At 40.3% G+C, this 19,084-nt stretch overlaps 1 protein-coding gene across 1 annotated transcript in view; it reads left to right on the plus strand.

Annotated features, from left to right (window-relative positions):
* The first annotated feature begins 214 nt into the window (after positions 1 to 214).
* Positions 215 to 19,084, plus strand: part of DDX31 (DEAD-box helicase 31) — a 2,738,529-nt gene continuing 2,719,659 nt past the window's right edge. The window contains exon 1 of the mRNA XM_044057921.1: positions 215 to 450. Within this exon, the coding sequence (XP_043913856.1) occupies positions 343 to 450 (108 nt within the window). The 5' untranslated portion in view covers positions 215 to 342. The remainder of the gene's footprint in view (positions 451 to 19,084) is intronic.

Raw genomic sequence — 19,084 nt, forward strand, 5'->3', positions numbered from 1 at the left:
TAAATATGTCAACCTTTTAGATTATAATCCACGGTCCTAGAGTTTCGCTGTTTTTTTTTTTAATCTGCTGCACACTTAACAGAAAAATCGGAAAATAATTTGTAAATTTGGTGTGGAAGAGAACACTGTGATGCCTCGTCTTGTAAAGTATGATCACTGATGCAAATGCAGGAAAAAAGGCAAATCGTACAAGGTTCTAGACAGCTGTGTTTGGGGTCCTTCAATGTAGCTGTTTATACTCACATGGGGAAAGAATACTTACTGTAATAGTTTGAGATTACCTGATCCTGTTAGGGCAGCGAATCTAGTAGTATGCTTTTAGTTTTATGTTAGTTAAACATCATGGCAGACAGCGGCTTGATATTGAATATAACAGAGAGTCCCGTTAGTTCGGTGTTTCATTCGGGGAATAAAAAGTATCGCAAAGAATTTAAAAACAAAACCGCGTCAGTAAGTACGAATGAATGTATTACTTATGATAAACATGCGTTTTAGTAATGGAATTTGCTAACACTGGAGTCGTTCTGTGGTAAGTTAGGCACGGGCCGTATTAAAACTGACTGTTAAAACATTTGTGTGTATCTGTACCGGGTCTTGCAGGAGGGGCTTCATCTAAGCAGGTATATTTCACGAAAAGGATACAAAAGTGGAATATGCAGTTTTGAAACTGAGGTAGGTTAAACGTGTTCAAATAAGGTAACTCAGCAGGTGCAACTGGGAATATGGGATCCAGGCTTTAGAAAGAACTTTATACTTTAAGAAACAAACTGCAAATAAATAATGTTAAAGGATGTACGCTCTTCCTTAGGCATCAGTGGATATTTATAAGTGAAGTCCTGATGAAGCTGTCATTCTAGAAGGTCTGAATGATTTTAGTATTGCTTTGGATGAGATGTTATATCGTACCGCATTTACTTGAGTTGGTGGTAGCACTGGTGGATGTAAAACATCCCATAGCACTAAAGGGGTTCTTAATAATAACTTGCTAGAATGTTGAAATTCTTAAAAACGTAAAATTACTTGCATTAAAATGTAATTATTTACATAAAACAAAATCACAGATTTTATAAAACACAACCTTTGCCACAACTAAAACATCATTTCTTAAAATTTCCGTCAATATTCTACTGCTTGTTGTACTTTAAGTAACTACAGATCTTTTATAAATCGTAACTGTTGTATGTATTTTATTTACCATTTTTTTCTATAGTGCATTAATTTCCATATAGTGAATTCCCAGTGTTACTATTTCCTAAATGTTCATATTCCTAAATCCCAACCACCCTTTCCCAAAATTGCAGTAAACAGGATAGTCTATCTTAGGCACTCCAGGAGATGAATAAATGTACTTTACTGTCAACATTATTGTATTTATGCTTAACCTATTTCATAGGATCATAGGAAGTTACTAAGCTAATAGCCCTAGGGTCCTTACTAGCCAAGTTCTACCCTTATTTCCACGATCAGCACCTATTGCTCCTGTCCAGAAGAGACACAGGTGGAACCCCTGGGGTGAATTTATGGTTACCCATCCAATTGCCCAGATTGCGTTTGAAGAGGGCCAATGAGGTGCTGTGGTTGACATAAAGTAGTAGTCTGTTTCAAAGGTGTGGTAACCTCTGGGAGACAAATCTGTCCCTCCAGCAGGTTCTATTAATGTCACGTACCAGGTTAAGGTCTTTAGAGCGAGTAACCTGTGTACCTATTTGACTTGCTGTTATGCAGCATTACCAATAAAGTAGGGTCAGAGATTGCCTTATATGGAAGGCAGAGATCGCCTCTGTGTGAAACAGAATGAAATGACAGTGATTTCAGATGATCCACATAGGACAGATGCTGAAGATTTTGAATTTTCCTTGTGAGGAACTTTTGTGGTCTATCCAATTGCTGCAGGTGCTTGGAAAGGTACATACCAAAAAGGGTATTTTACTCAATTATTGGCGTGATGAGGGAAAAGTACAGGGAGGTTATAATTTAGACAATGCCCTTACTTTTGAGATGAGCAATATAGAATGCCCTTCTTACTACTGTGGAGACATGGTGATCAAAGCTAAGGTTGCTCTCAACCTGTGTGCCCAGGTCTGTCACCACTGAGTGTATACTTAGGGTGTTGCTGTTGATGTGGTAGTTAGCAGGAACATTGCTCTTAGTGAAAGGAATGATGATGATACATTTTTTGCACTGAGTTTAAGACTATGACTTTGAAAGCAATCGTATGTTTGTGTAAGACCTTCTTGTAGGATGTTGACATCATTCGGAGATTGTATGACTGCTCCCAGTTTGCAGTCCTCAGCAAACTTTGTCAGCCACAGTGTCAAAGGAAAAAATTTCAAATACCAATTCACGTTAGGTTCAAGCAAGGCACCCTTTATTACTTGCAGCAATGAGACAAAGCATGTAGACACAAGATTTGTTTGAATGATTAATGAATTAGTAGGTTATACTTATACATTTTTCTTCCTGTCACATAGAAAATGTTACATTCTATTGCTGACGTAGTTAGACACTGCTTTCTGTATGTTTTACAGAAAATATTTATTGCTGACCAAGTTAAAATATCTGTCATTCTGCAAAACATTTTGAGAAAAACGCTACCTGGCCTTGGGTTTATGTCAGTCCATTTTAGCATTTCAATTCTTCTATTGTACTGTTCTAATACATGTGTTACATTTTACCTAGATTCAAGGTACATTTCTAGCTTTAGTACAAGTAATGCTGACTACGGTTTAAACTTTCAAGCATCTATTGTTTTCTTTATCAATAGCTTCTAGCAGCTGCATGTTTTCTCATGGCATAAGCAGAAATCAATATCCCTTTGTTAATTTTCATGACATTAGCAGAAGTGAATTACCTCTTTTGTTATTTGCTGACATTAGCATTAACAGAATGCTTCTTGTTAAGTTTCTAATGGCTGTGCAGATTCATGCATTGTGAACAGAATAAATGTATTAACCCTTTTAAATCTCGAATGCACTAAATGCACTAAGTATGCATATTACTATTATATATTTTTCTAACATTTCCCCCCTTTTAATACTTTTATTCTACTTTCAAGATAAGCATAAACAATTTTTTCTTCCCCTAACCTCTTCCTACTCAGGATTTGCAGTTAAGAGGGTCATTCAGTTTAAACTTATGAAAGCATTTTCAGTTTTTCAGCAATTCTTCAAGTTCAGCACCTTGGTATAAGGTTTCTGAAACTGACATGTCTATAAAGTCTTTAATCAGTCTTTTCATGCAGGGGATGCAGCAGCACACACATCCCACCAGTAGGATCATTCCTACATAGATGGCAATCGGATACTGCCCCCCTCCAAACAATCTCTGGAAAAAGTCCGTCAATGGATTTGGTCCTGGTTTGATCATGGCTGACACCTGCTGAATTACCTCAAGATGATTGTCTATCTTGTGTTTGTGGTCAGGAATATACGAACGGCACTCCTCCTGGATTAAAATGCACGTACCTCCTCTGGCCGCTAGGGTGAAGTTGAGAGCCATGCAGTTTTGAAGCACTACTGTTCTCATGGTAGTCAGTTCATCAGTCACCAATTCTAGGGCAGAAAAGGTTGCATTGCTCATTATTTCGAGAAGTTTAGACAATTTTTTCAGTTCCCAGATTGATTTCGTTGCTCCATATGCTGGCAGTACACCTGCCCACGAGATGATGGTATCACCCAAGTCCATATGTGACGGTCCATTTTTCCCTAAGCCCACAGCATGATGGTATTTCCAGCCCACATTGATTTGCCCTACTGGATTGACAGGCTTTTTGACTTCTCGTCAAACATTCCGAATTTTCTCTTGAGGTAAAACTGCTGTGTGTCATATGGCCGGAACTGGGTACCCCAAAAAACAACTGCCGGACCAATTCTCAGGTAACCACTTATATGCTTTCCTACCACATACAAAGTAACAATCTTCTACTTTGGTAGTAACTTTACTATGTCCTGACTCTGCATGAAACATTTTTTTGTCTATTATAGACAGTTGTCTATAAGGGTCAGCATTATGTTTTACTTCACCAGTTGTCCTATGCATCAGTTCAACAAATGAATCATAACTCGTGTTGCAATAGGATCCTATGTTATCAGGTTTAGTGTAGCATCTATAGGGAACAGTCACAATGCAATTGCTCCAACCCACCTGAACTGTATTATTTTTGTAAAAACACACAGTCCCCTTTTGTCGAACAGACAAGTGCAATGCTACTTTATCCTGTGATGTGACTGTATTATTTTTGTAAAAACACACAGTCCCCTTTTGTCGAACAGACAAGTGCAATGCTACTTTATCCTGTGATGTGACATCTGATGTATCATAAATTAAGTTTTCTCAGGTCTTGTTGGCTCCTGGGGGACTGAAGTTAACAGTAACCCCCCCATATGCTGTTGGCAAAGCTGTGCAAATCCAGCAATTCGAAACATTGAAGGTGTCAGCATACACATATTTGATTGCCTGGTAAGTGTTAAAGTTTGGGTGCCACTCTGCGTGCTTGTTCAGTTCAGTTTGTGTGGCTGTGAAAAGGAACGGCCACAACAAAAAGATTATTGTCACTAGTACAGTCAGCAGGATGGTTATGCAATACTTCTGAGGAAACGGTTGTTCTGCATTTCTGTTTTCTCCGACTCTTCTGAATAGGTGCATTTGGATCTTACTGGATTCTGTCATCTTTATTTCAGACATGTGTTCTTACTTTCTGCCCTAATCAGACCTTCAGCACCAATGGTTTCTTCACTGGGGTTGAGATGGATCAGTCCTATTGATCTGACCCCCCCCCCTTTTGTAGCCAGACTTTGTGCTGAGGGCCCCGATGGAGAGGTAAGATTTTTGTCCAGTTCAAAGTTCTTAACTAGTTTGCAGTGCGTCAGGTGGATCCACGAAGCTTGCTCTGCTATCTTGACTGCAGTGGGTGTCGAAAGAAGCACCTGGTAGGGACCCTCCCACCTTGGCGACGACCAATTCTTCTTCTTTATATTTTTGATCCACACCCACTCTCTGGGCGTTACTGCCACTTCTGATGTCTCAGTTTGTTTTCTATCTGAAACAGAATTTGACTGCAACAGATGTTTAGAATTCATTATTTTCCTCATATATTCAGCGAGTGTAAAATCAGCTTCCTGGTCTGATGACATGAGAGGTTTCCACTGGGGTGTATAGTAAGCCCTTCCAAATAACTTTTCAAAAGGAGTCAATCCTTTTGCTATAGGGACAGTTCTCATGCTCAACAGTGCCAGGGGAAAACAGTATATCCAGTTTTTCCCTGTCTTAGCTATCAATTTTCTCAATTTGTTTTTTAATATACCATTATGCCTTTCAAGTAGCCCTGCATATTGTGGATGGTATGCACAATAATTTTTTAAAGAAATACCAAAATGCTTACTCAACTGCTGTATGGTTTGATTTACAAAGTGTGTACCATTGTCACTGTAGATCCTTCCCGGAATGCCAAATTTAGGAATGATTTCTTTGACAAGTACTTTTGCCACCGTGGCGGCATCTGGATTATTGGTTGGAAAGGCTTCCACTCACCTGGAAAACGTATATACAATGACAAGACAATACTTCTTATTTTCACATTTGTTCAATTCTATGAAATCCATCCAGATAGTGTGAAACGGATATGGCAGTGTATGGAAACTCCCTTGCTTGGGCTTTATCGCCCCCTGTGCATGATGTTTGTTACAAATCTGACATGTCAAACAAAATTCTTTAGAGTAGTTTGTAAATCCGTAAGTTGTGAACACCTGGTTCACCAGCTGTACCATCCCCCCTGTTGGGACATGGCACTGCCCATGGCTCAACAAAGCTCCATATCGAAACAAATTAGAGGGTAGTATCGGTTTCCCTTCTCTAGAGATGTACAGCCCCTCTTCGAGAATTGCTCCTCGTTTTATCCATCGTTGTTTTTCAGCTTGCGTAGTGAGTGTCTGCATTGTTTTCAACATTTCTAAGTCTAAAATCTCAGAGGGTTGTAATTCCTCATTTAAAAGAAATGCTTCTGTGGCTGCTTGTTTTGCAGCTGAATCCGCTCTCGCATTACCTTTTGAAATTCTCTTTTGTTGCTTGGTGTGAGCTGTGCATTTAGAAATGGCTACTTTCTGAGGTAACTGAATAGATTCTAAAAGATCTAAAATAAACTGTGCATGATTTATAGGTTTGCCAGTAGATATTATCATTCCCTGGTTTTTCCACTGTTGCGCAAAAACATGTACAGTAGAAAAAGCGTACTGGCTATCAGTAAAATACACATTTACCCTTTGCTAAGGTACATGCCCATGTCAGGGCAATCAATTCTGCTGCCTGTGCAGATAAGTTGTGTGGTAAAGGTTTGCTTCTTTAATCTCAGTATCAGAAACTACTGCATATCCTACTAGGTTCTGTCCTGCAGGACCCCTTTTGCACGAGCCATCCATGTAGTATGTCACCTCGGCATCATCCAAGGGGACATCCGTGAGATGTTTTCTAGGTAGTGTCATTTGCTCAATTACCTGCAGGCAGCGCTGCGGTGTGCCGTCTGCAGGGGTCAGGAGCAGAGTAGAAGGATTCAAAGTCGTGCATCGCTCAGTTGTCATATGAGGTTGGATCAACAATATAGTCATACAGGAAAGATGCCTAGCAGGGGAAAGATATGCCACCTTTTCTTGCAGTAAAATAATTGCGACTGCATGAGGTAATCTCAAAGTGTCAGGGTGGAACAAGACTACTGAGGCTGAAGCCTGTACTGCCATTGCAGCTGCAACTACTGCTTGTACACAGTGGGGTAAGGATCGTGCCACTGGGTCTAGTTGTGATGAATAGTAAGCAATGGGGCGTTGCTTATCCCCATGCTGCTGTGTTAATACTGATGTCATGTAACCCCTGCTTACAATCTACAGTTTTGAAAAAACGTTTATGGTAGTTTGGCAATCCCAGAACTAATGAGGACGCTATTAACTGCTTCAGTTTGCAGAAAGCAGATTCTGCTTCTGGTGTCCATTGTAACAAATCCTGCGCTGCCATAGGCTTCTTATATACAAGGTCAGTCAGAGGTGCAGATTCCAAAGCATAGTTTGGAATCCAGCTCCGGAAAAAATTAGTTGTACCCAGGAAGGACATCATTTCCTTCTTGGTAGTGGGATTTGGTGCTTGCAAAATTGCTATTTTTTCTGTCCTCATCTCATGTTCTGCCTTTCTTGGATATTACATATCCCAGGTATTTGACTTGTTTTTTCCAAAGCTGCAGTTTACTTTTATTTACCTTATGTCCTTCAGCGGCTAAGAATTGTAGAAGTGCTATGGTATCTTCTCTACAATCCTGCTGGGTGGGAGCTGCCAGCAAGATGTCATCAACATAAAGTAAAATCTGATTGCCTCTTGGTGAATCCCGCCAAGTTGCTTGCCATTTCTTGTGAGAATATTGTTTAATTTTCACAATATCCCAGTGGTGGTCACGTATATGTATACCTTTTCCCTTGAAATGTGACTGCAAACCAATACTGGCTATCTGGGTGTATCGGTATCAAAAAGAACACATCGCTGATGTCTACCACGGAAAAATACTTCTGTTGAGGTTTTAAATCATTCAACAGGGTGTGTGGGTCTGGCACCATGGGTGCCCTTGGTATTACTGCATCATTTACAGCTGTTAAATCTTGGACCATACGCCATTCTCCATTTGCTTTTTTGACTGGAAATACGGGTGTGTTACCTGGTGAATCGGGAGATTCTACTAGTATCCCTCCTTTAAGTAAGGCTGCTATAAAAGGCTTTATCCCTGCCTCTGCATCTTTTCTTAAGGGATACTGTCTTTTTTGTGGTCTGAATGCTGACTTTGGCGTGATAGTAACTGGTCCCGCTGTACGAATGAGTCCTACATCTGATTTTCCTGTTGACCAGAGAGTCTCTGGTATACCTCGCAAGGCGTTTTCTTCCTCCTTTAACAGGAGTGTCAATCAGCTGTCCTCACCAGACTACAAGTGCACAGCTGGGTTGGTCTGAGTTATCCAATTTAACTTCTGTATTTGTATTCCCTGTTCGGACAGTTCTAGTTCTGTTTGTTTCTCCTATCTTGTGACTTTTTCTCCTAGGTCTGCCCATTCTATATTTCTGTTTTTGGTTAAGCTAACATGTGGTAATCAATTGGATTTATAAAGTGCAAAGAACTCCTGGGGCAATGAACAGCTGGCTACACTGTTCCCTTCTGTATCCCAGTACAGGTTACGCAATATAAATCTGTTTTCATGATTCTTAAACAATTCTTGCTCATAGTCCTTATCAGGTCCTGATTTGTTACAATAAGACAGGGTACAGTGCAACAGGTGTTGCTTATTAATGTCAAGGGAGGGGAATTTTCTGATGGCTACATTCATTAACTCTTGGTTACAGTCCCTGGACCAATCGCAACCAAGTCCTGGCTGTACCAATAAAACATTTCACCCTCCGATTGCACTGAAAAGGTATCAATTTGTCGCTGTGCTTCCATACCCTGCATGGTTGAGACTACTGCTATACCAAATAGCTGCATGAGGTCTCTGCTCAAGAGGTTTACTGGACATTTTGCAGAAACAACAATTTTGCTTTTTTGTGTCAGTCCTGAAACTGGATCAGTTATTGCAATGTTACGGGAGAGAGGCTCCTGATACAGCTGTCCATTAGCTGCTTTGACTAGTATGTAATCAGGTGGCTCTGTGTTTTCTGGCAGTTTGGAGGGATGTATCAGGGTTCGTGATGCCCCTGAGTCGCACAAGAATTTTACTTCCCTCCCTTCTACCAAGAGTGTAACTTCTGATTTCGTGTCTGCTAAATAAAGCTCCAAGCTCAATAAAGCTAGGTCTAATATTTCATTTTCTTCATTGTCAGTAACTTCCTGCACTTCCTCTACTCCCTCTATCACATTCTCATTAATCCCTTCTTTGCTAGCCCCTTCTAGTGATTCCTGACTACCATATTGTCAGTCCTCACCCTCCTTGTCTTCTGTTGTTGCCTTCTTGTTTTTCTTCCAATCCCTTGCCTAATGTCCCTTTTTACCGCATTTAAAACATTCTCCCCTTTTCTTTCGCCCTTCAAAGTCCTCTGATCATTGATCAGATTGTTTGTTTCCCTGTGCATTTGTCTTGCTCTTTTTCCCAGACTGTACTACGTAAATGTCTGCTCCATCTTCTACAGAAAATACTTGAGCTTTCTTTTTCTTTTTGCTATTAAAATGCCTTTCGGCATGCCTAGCATATTCAAGTAATGATTGTAACCTGCTTGTACGATGATCTACCATGTGCTTTGTAATAAAATTGCTTATAGGTGCAATACTGCCCTTTAAAAATGCATTCTGTAACTGCTGTTCATATGGGGAATCTTGTGTTTGATCTTCAGGAACCTGCATTCCACAGTGGTTATTAAAACACTCTAATAGTCTGGCATAATATTGGTCAATCATTTCACCTTCTTGTTGGATGCATTGATTAATGCAAGTCCAGTTTGCCCTAGGTTTTCATTTTTCAGAGATGCGGTCTGTAACTTTTACTCTGGTGTCTAATTCTGCGCTGCTATGTGGGAGGGGTCTTTATGCAACGTCATGGGGATTCCAGTTCCCACTTATCATATACCAATCTGACCCTACAATTTGTCTAACTACCTTTTCTCCGTTTAAGTTATAACTCAGCTTCATTCCTTGTAAATCGTCTGAGAATTTTCTAAAATTAACCTTTGGGTGGGGAATTCCCTCAGTGGCTGTCCGGATATCCTCCAGAGTCCAAGGTCTATACATTAAAATAGTTGGGTCCTGATTGTCATGACCTGCCTGAGGGTTGGATACTTCTATAAGTGGGCATATTTCTTCTTCTTCACTTATGGAATGTAAATTCTTAACTATTTGCCATAACTTGATACCTTCTTCTGAATTACCTGCCTTTGTTCGGGACCTGGTCCTGATAGGATCTCTAATTTTAGTCAGTTTTTATTTTAATAATATCTCTATCTTCAGTGACCACAGGATATCATGGGGATGGACTAACCTGTTCACTTGCTTCATATTCCGGCAAGGGAGGCGGAGGTGCTGATGGTTATTACTAAGTTATTATCCTCCTTATCTAAAAACATTGCTTTTGAATTTTTGTTCTTTTGTTCCCTACAGTTTACTTCCTCAATCCACCTGTGTGCCTGAGGGATTCCTAATTTACGTTGCTTTTTTACCCGACCTTTGGAATTGGTTTTGAGTTGTTGATAACCGAGGATTTTTCTAATTTTCCGTCAAATTCGTACTTATTAACCCATTTTGAATAATATTTAATATTGTCGGCGCGCTGCGACTGCATGTATTTTGCATCTTCTGTTAGCGGATTTTGGGGTCTTTTTGTGCAGTTATTACCCATTTTGTTCTACCCTTTGATTGTTACGTAACTTTTCTTAATTTTTTAACGTGGTACCACGGATTTTGTAGTCTCTTCAGAATGACTGCCGACTTACTCTGTTTCTCCTGATCTATGACAAGACAGTAATCTTTTTTGTCCCTGACTTGTAAGAAAAATACAGTCTAACAAAAACAATACACATGTAGTCCCTGATCTAAAACAGAAAACAAAAAAAAAAAAGTAGATTCACCTTACCTGAGCCCACGTGATTGATCACCAGTTCGCGGAGACCCGTCCTTCAGTCGCAGATCAGAAAGTGGCTGGCCTCTTTTGAACGACAATTCAGTCTGAGGACTTTTCAGAGAATAAGAACCAATTTGGTTTCTTCCCTGTACGGTTTCAACCACCTGGCCCATCTGATCCGAGGTGAGGAGAGGGTTCCGGTCTGAAGGACCAATCTGTCAAAGGAAAAAACTTCAAAGACCAATTCACGTTAGGTTCAAGCAAGGCACCCTTTATTACTTGCAGCAAGTAGACCAAGCATGTATGCACAAGATTTGTCTGAATGATTGATTTAATGATTAGTAGGTTATACTTGTACAGTTTTCTTCCTGTCGCATAGAAAATGTTACATTCTGTAGCTGACGTAGTTGACACAGCTTTCTGTATGTTTTACAGAAAATATTGTTAGACTTATTGCTGACCAAGTTAAAATATTTGTCATTCTGCAAAACATTTTGAGAAAAACAACCTGGCCTTGGGTTTATGTCAGTCCATTTCAGTTCTTCTATTGTACTGTTCTAATACATGTGTTACATTTTACCTAGATTCAAGGTACATTTCTAGCTTTAGTACAAGTAATGCTGACTACGATTTAAACTTTCAAGCATCTATTGTTTTCTTTATCAATAGCTTTTAGCAGCTGCATGTTTTCTCATGGCATAAGCAGAAATCAATATCCCTTTGTTAATTTTCATGACATTAGCAGAAATTATTTACTTTTGTTATTTGTTGACATTAGTAGAAACAGAATGCTTCTTGTTAAGTTTCTAATGGCTGTGCAGATTCATGCAGTGTGAACAGAATAAATGTATTAACTCTTTTAAATCTCGAATGCACTAAATGCACTAAGCATGCATATTACTGTTACATATTTTTCTAACACACGGACCTTTAGTTTTTGCTTGTACTTTGGAGAAATCCATTCCAAACAGTAGAGGTTCCAGGACTGATCCCTGTGGAACACCACTGGTTACAGGTCTGCTGTTGGACGTGGATTCCCCTATTTTGACTATATGCGTTGTATCAGTGAGCCAGTTAGCGATCTTTCTAATAATATAGGGGTTGATACCTAGCTAGGTGAGTTTGTCAATGATGCCCGAGTGGGGTATAGTGTCAAAAGCCTTGGATAAGTCTAGGTAGGCTGTATGCACAAATTTGCCCTCATCCAGGACCTTGGTGACTGTCTCAAAGAAATCCACCAGGTTTAACAGGCATGATCTCCCTTTGACAAATCCAAACGGAGTAGAGTTAAGTGTTTGGAGATTGCATATATCTTTGTTGATAAGGTCCATGATGATTCTCTCCATGGCTTTGCAGATCAGGCTTGTCAAGCTAATAGGTGTATAGTTCCCAGGGTCAGTGGAAGCACCACCTTTGTGCAAGGGAGTAACGGTGGCTATTTTCCATTCAGCTGTTCAGCTGGGACAAAGCTGGTGTTTAGACTGTGATTGAAAAGACTACACAATGGTGTTGCTAATTCTTGTTGGAGCCCATGTATGACGCAGTCCGGGATGTTATCAGGTCATATGTAGATGATGTGTTTTTGGCATTGGGGCATTTACGATCTACTTTTTAAAGATACAAGGTAGGGGACAGGTGGTAGGGATGTCATGGGGTATGTGTGGCAGTGACAGGCGTGTGACGTTTTCACAGAACCTGTCGGCCAGCAGGTTAGCCATGTCCACTGGCTCGGTATATGTGATATCATTAACTACCAGTTTGGCACAAATCCGGACCTTTCCTTTTAGGTTACTGATGTAATTAAAAAAGGCCTTATGGTTGCCTTTAGTTGAGGAAGCTAATATGCATTCATCATGTGCTTTGGAGGACTTTACAAGAGGCTTATTTGCTTGTTTAGGCTGAGGAGAGAGTGCTTTCAGTTTAGGGCTCACTCCCTCTTACTCGTAGCAATTGTTTCCTCTTATTGTTAAGCCTGTCAATCGCAGTTGTCCACCAGGCAGGTTTGCTCTGCCTTAAGGAACTTGTTTTGGTACTATCAGGTATGGCCAAGTCATTGCAGTTGTATAGATGTTTGTATAACTTATTGGTGTAGAACTCTGTATAGTTGCCGGTTCCATCTGAGGGGGGAAGTGCAGTGAAGCTATTTATACTGTGCCATAAGAGGTTATAATTTGCTTTGGAGAAGTTTTTTAGTTTAGTTGCTGCTGGAGGTGGGGTCAGGTGTGATAGTTACTTTGAATGAGACTAATTTGTGGTCAGATCTCACCAGGGAAGACCTCCCAGTGGAGGTGCCACAGTGGTCCCCCATACTGGAAAGCACCATATCCAGGATGTTGGAACCCCTTGTGGGGGTGACAACCAGCTGGTCCAGGGCATTGGAGTTAACTAAGTCGAGGAACCTTTGGGCAAGTGAGTTTGAGCACAAGTAATTTACCTAGTCAATGGATGGGTAGTTAAAGTAGCCCAAAACAATGGTGTTCAGATGTATCTTTATAGACTCAAGTAGATCCAAATAGGCAGAGTGGGTGTCCTGATTCACAGAGGGGGTCGTGCAGCTGGCAGTGACTTGAATAGGTGTCCTAACAACAGTTAATTGCATCTGAAGTATCTCCAAGGAATCATATCTTTTATCCAATCTGCAGGTGTATTTATTTTTAATGAATTTTGATACACCATCTCCTTTAGTTTTCACACCTTCAGTTTGTGATCTGAACATGTGGAAGGAGGTATAACCCAGTATGGCTGTTGTGCTCTACACAGCCTTGAACCAGGTCTCCATGACTGCAGAAATGCCTGCGTCTTCCAAGGAGGACTGCTTCCAGTGAGTGCAGTTTCATGTTAGCAGCATAACCTTGAGGTTGTTTTTAGATGGAGTTTTTACATCCGGAATTTTGTCCTTGAGACACTGCCTAAAAAAGGCATGATGAGGGTGGCAAGAGCCTTGGATAGTATCCGAAATCCCAGGGGTGACAGATGAAGACCATCACTGGAAAAGCATCGAGGTCTGTCAATCATGTTATTCCAGGCTGACAGATACTGGATCCCCTTAGAATGACACCAGAAACTAAGCCAGTTATTGAACTCTTTCTGTTTATATTGAGGCATCATTCTAGGTGAAGGTAAAATTATGTTTAAGATTAGGGATATACCTACCTGAGACACATAGTCCAAGATCTCGGTCATGTCTCTCTTCTTATATTCCGGGGAGGTACAGCTCAAGTCGTTCACACCAACATGGACTTTGATGGAGTCTGTTGAGAAACTTGAGTGCATGTGTTATATGGTGGATCCTGGCACCTAACAGACAGCTGACCTTGACTTTTCCTTATCCAGCCTGGTGAGAGGGACATCTGTGTGTCTCACGATGGAATCACCTTCGACTAATACGTTTGGTTTTGTGTTTTGTCTTAAGGCTGTGATAGCTCATGCACCAGTCTCTCGCCTATTATGTATATTGTGTTCTGCAGAGAAAGTATTGTGTAGTGTGTTTGTGTTTGTTTTTGGGAGGTCTCTAGTGAGGACCTCCACATATGTAGGTATGTATGATGTGGGTTTGGGTGGAGTAGGAGGTGAGTGTGCACACTGGCAACCCACTTGTCATGTGTACTGACTGTTGTGTGAGAGAGCATGGATTCAAAGTTTTTAATATAGTTGCATTTCTCACATGTTGAGTTTATGTGGACTGGGAGTAGAGCGTTGTTGATGAACATGAGGCATTTGCTGCACTGTCTCTGGATGCCCATGTCAGTCAAGCTGGCTGGAGAAACTGGGGGAAATTGTCCGTCCATAGTGTTAGGTAAATTTATATGGTCAGAAAAGAGGTCACACTTACGAATGGCTTGTGGGTTAGAGGTGTGTTGGTATCTCTGAGGCTAGGCTTAGTGTTCCACCTGATAGTAGAGCAGGGCCAGACAAAATCTCTGGAGGATCGCAAGCAAAGTGCTGTGGAATATTTAACAATCAGAATGTTTGTCTTTCACTACCAACAGTAACCACCACTAAGTGGTAGTGCATAGTGGTGGACTACATGCAAACACTGGCCTTAAATAAAACAAGAAATAACCTTTTTAACTCAAACTAGCTAATAAGAACACTCTGAGCACTAGTCCAGTCACCCTCGATTTAGATGGGACCCAGACAGCACTCTCCTCCTACAATGGTGCAGAAGGGCCTTCACCAACAAAGATGGCTTGAATTTGATGCTGAGAAGTTACAAACCAGAAACAGAAAACCTGGAACTAGGCTGTGCTACAGATGAACTAGTGTAGTATACAGTAAAATGTGGCAGAAAAACAGTTCAGACAATTCAAACAGACAGCACTGAACTTTTTTATTTTAACAACCATTGTTACTTATTCGTTGGCTTTGTGGAGTATTTTTTATGTGTTTGTTGTGCTGCTGTCTTGTACTTCATATACTTGCAGTAACCATAACCATTTGTAACGTTGGGAAACACAGAGACCAAAGGACCAAAAAAAAGGTAAAACATGAGATGGCCAATTCTCTGAATATTTCCACTTCCCTAATGTATGGTGACCTCAGTGTTGGTATATGTAAATTCAGGGGTACACAGGGGGCTTGTCCCTTGCAAAAAATGAAGTTTGTTATTTTGTATTCAGCTTGTTGGTGTGATGACCATCCACTGGACCAGTAATCAATGACCCTCAATCCTCACCCCTGGCAGCAGTGGGAGATGTACAGTGAGAGGATAATGGGTACACGCACAATATTTCCAGATGCAGCTGTCTGCATCAAGTGCAATTTCCCTTAAGAGCACACAGAGACCACAGTCAGTCCAGAGGTGGTTTCTCCGTCTTTCTCCAGATCCTCAATAAGACTCCCCACTGGCACAGCTGTAGAGTTGAAATCTTAGCTGAGTGGCCAAGACTTCCAGCACTCTCTGTGTCCACCCAGTGCTTTATGTTCCTGGCCAAGTAGCTGACAAACACAGTCTTTGAGGTTTGATTTACACACCCACACCTGGGAAAGGCTGGCACAGGTTTACTAGCTATGCCCCCCCTTTGCCCAAACTATAAGGTAGTTATCACAGCCACCAGCCAACTCCTTATCAGCTACTATAAGGCCCTTAACAAAGGGTGTCCAATCATACTGTGTAATATTAATACAAATGATAGTTTGACCAAAAGCAAGGTTGCTAGAAGTGGCCTATATAGTGTCACCAAATAAATATGAAAGTAGCCTCAAAACTTGAATATCTCTATATAGATCATCCACAATGAAACGTTTAAATATCTTTTAATAACAAATAATAAAAGAGCAAGAAAATACTCAGCATATATTTACAGTGACAGAGTTCAAATCCACAGGAAATATTTAAAACAATATTGCAGGACAGTCTCAAATTAATAAAGAAAAATATCTGGACTAAGCTTTACTATATTCCTAATTGTATCTAAGAGAGCTACTATACTCTAGAAACGTACTAATACAGCAAGGCAGATGTTGTGGTAAATGGTTCTTGTCAGGTCTTGTCTCTCTCAAATTAATATTTCAGATATTACTGCTGGGATAGCTTGCAGAATGACATAATTTCTTGTCATGTGACTCTTTCCCAGCTGAAACCTCCACTACTGGGAGCTGGCAGTATTTAGCATCTACCTGTGAAAATACATAGAGCTTAGATCTTTGACAGATGCTAGAAGTCGTAAAACAATTACATCCCTCCACAATTCATGACTAATAATTTTCACCCAAAAGATGGTGCAGAAAGCTTCTCAGCACAGACTTCATGTCTCCAAGCTGCATTGAAAACTGAAAGATACCATGTTTTATTGTGTAGCCGTAAAGTAATTTAATTTGTTGTTTTTCTAAAATTTGCTAGACTGAGGTTACTCTCCTGTATTCCAGTTCCCACTGTTAAAATATATACATTTAAACAGTTGCAGTAGTGCATGTACATTTCTGTTCTCTTCCAGTAGAGCCCACTGTGGATCCATTTTAAACAGAAGCATTTTACAAACACCTTTTCAACACAAACACACACACGCGTCTGTAAAAACAGTTTGTTATACACATGACATACAGTTCTAGTACATTTGTAACATAAGCATCTTGCACAAAGCATGCTGATATTCACAAATGACATTAATATTTACAAAATTCCAGCTAGCTGGGCTGGCAGTATCCCCCTTTGTCACAGTTGGCACTCAGCGTTTCGAGTACCAACATTTCAGTAGGGAGTCCTGTACAGCTGTACTTAACTAGTTTACTTGCACTTGTTATGCGTTATAGCCAAGAGATGTCTTCAGGCATTTCTGCAGTTACAGTCTACTGGTTCCTGTATGTGTTAATTATTCTTTATTCATATTTGCACTAATAATTCCAAAATTAAGTTGCATATAAGGTATTAAAATATTTCATCTTAAAACTTGCATAATGGCAGGCACAGCTGTATTGATATCTGATCTCTGTTAAGTGCAGATAGAGATATGTAATATTATTTGCATTATTATTATAATTTGCATGTTTCTCTGAATGTCTCAACATCAAGTGACACAGGCAAAACTGCTTATCCTTGTATGATAGTTCATAGCTGTGTGAAGAAAATGCTGCTGGCGGTATGTGTGTTGCTTAAATGGTTAATAAGTTATTGTAAGCTATTTTATATATCATTGTACAATGTATATTTGCTGTGGTTCATAGGTTCATGGATGAATACTAGGCTGTCTGCCTTGAAGGGCCGCCATTTTAATCCTAATTAATAATATGAGGTCAGAACCAAACCCTACACTTTGTCTGTAATCTCGTAAGACCTAGAATTGACTGAATGCAGCCATTGTAAAGGTTACCTTGTGATGAACAGTGTGCTATTTGCAGTTTTCTCATAACACTTATGGTTCTGGAGATATGAATGTTTGTGCTGTGAAGTCAATGAGCTCACTTTTTAAAAGGCTCGGGCCAAGCCTACTTGGAGTTTGAGTACAAACTCAAAAGATATCCATTTGAAGGAATGAGTTAAAGTGTAACCGTTGCTTACTTGCTCGTTGCTTTTCTAGAGTTTGTTTTTGTCCTGCTGTGCTGCTGCCCTAAACTCTTCCAGTCATACTGCATTGTTATTCTGTGTTTTATAATAATGTTCTGTTGCAAATGTACATTGCTTTGTTGACTATTTTTCGTTCCAGGTCCTGCCTTATACTCTTCCATGTCACACACTGACCATTGTAGTTGTGTCTTGTTCCATTTTGTTTTCATTCTGTTTTAATTATGCTGCTCTGTCTGTTTAGTTTTTCTCCATTTATTTTTTTTTCTGCAGAATTGACCATGAAGCAGCAGCCACTACACTCTGCACCACCCTGTGGAGGTTGACTTGGGAGTGCGGGGCTTGATGGTGGCCTATGTTGCTGTCTCTCCAGTGGGTGGTATAGACTTCTCATCAGGGAATAGTGAGAAGGGCACCTCGTGACACCAGGTTTGAGGTTTGTTTTCTAGTGATGACCAAGGTGGACTAGTGGCTTACTACCTACATTGGCACACTGGAGTGCAACCTGATGTGGCTGGTAAAACCGCTTAGCTGGCAGACCCTAACCATAGTTCTATAATGGCCAGTACAGTCCATGATGTTACCTGTGGAGTTTACTGAGGTCTGAGAGTTTTCATTTGAGCTGACTTAACTATCTTCATCTCACCATATCCCCCATCATGATAGCCCCCGTTCTTGCTTGTGTATCAGTTCCATTTCCATTTATAGTCTAGTAGTCCCCATCACCATTTATAAACATTGTGCCCATCGGCATGTCTCCATTGTTGCCCCACCCACCATCAATCTTTCTCTCCATTGTATGTTTGGGTGTCTGCGCAGGCTGCCATCATTAGGCACTTCTTTCTGCTAAAGCTTCCCATGCTCCCTTCCTCTAGCAATCCTATTATAAAAATTAAATAATTTATACAGTAAAGCTGTTTAGCACTGTGCAATGTAGCCCTTGTATGGAGTGCCAGCTGCACTTGTATTGCAGATATTTTGTTTTTCAGTATAAGGGAACGTGTGCTTAGTTTAAGGCATAGTAGTACCTGCATGCAGTTGTTCCTGGGTCCTGTGAACATGCATAATCCAGTCCACTCACTTGTATGGTGACTGCTAGTTTTGTGATTGAAAGGCAACATTATGGAAAAACAGTGCAGGGCTGTCCACACTATGGCACCACTTGTTAATGCCTAAACCTTATTGTGTTGTCTTTACCATACTGTTTACCACAGCTCAGTAGTGTTATTCTTCTTTAGGAATACTCTCCTTGTCTTTCTTTCTTGTGTTAATATTTCTTGGTTGCTTTATTCATTCCTCTGTTTATACTTTGCCTCAAAATGACATTATGTACATGCTGCAGGTCAGAGCAGCAAAAGCTTTTTGAGGCTGTGAATAACTGCAAACGTTCATTCATTTTCAGTGGAGTTTTTCTAGGCAGAGTTTTGTATGGGATAGTAGTGCAACAAGGTAAGTGAATTTGCCCTTACCCCACTGTTTGGACTTGGAGTTGGTGTATAATTAGCAGTGGGAAGAGAAT

This window comes from Protopterus annectens, chromosome 16.part0 (assembly GCF_019279795.1).
Source record: "Protopterus annectens isolate FY-2018-M chromosome 16.part0, PAN1.0, whole genome shotgun sequence".
Lineage (NCBI taxonomy): Eukaryota > Metazoa > Chordata > Ceratodontiformes > Protopteridae > Protopterus > Protopterus annectens.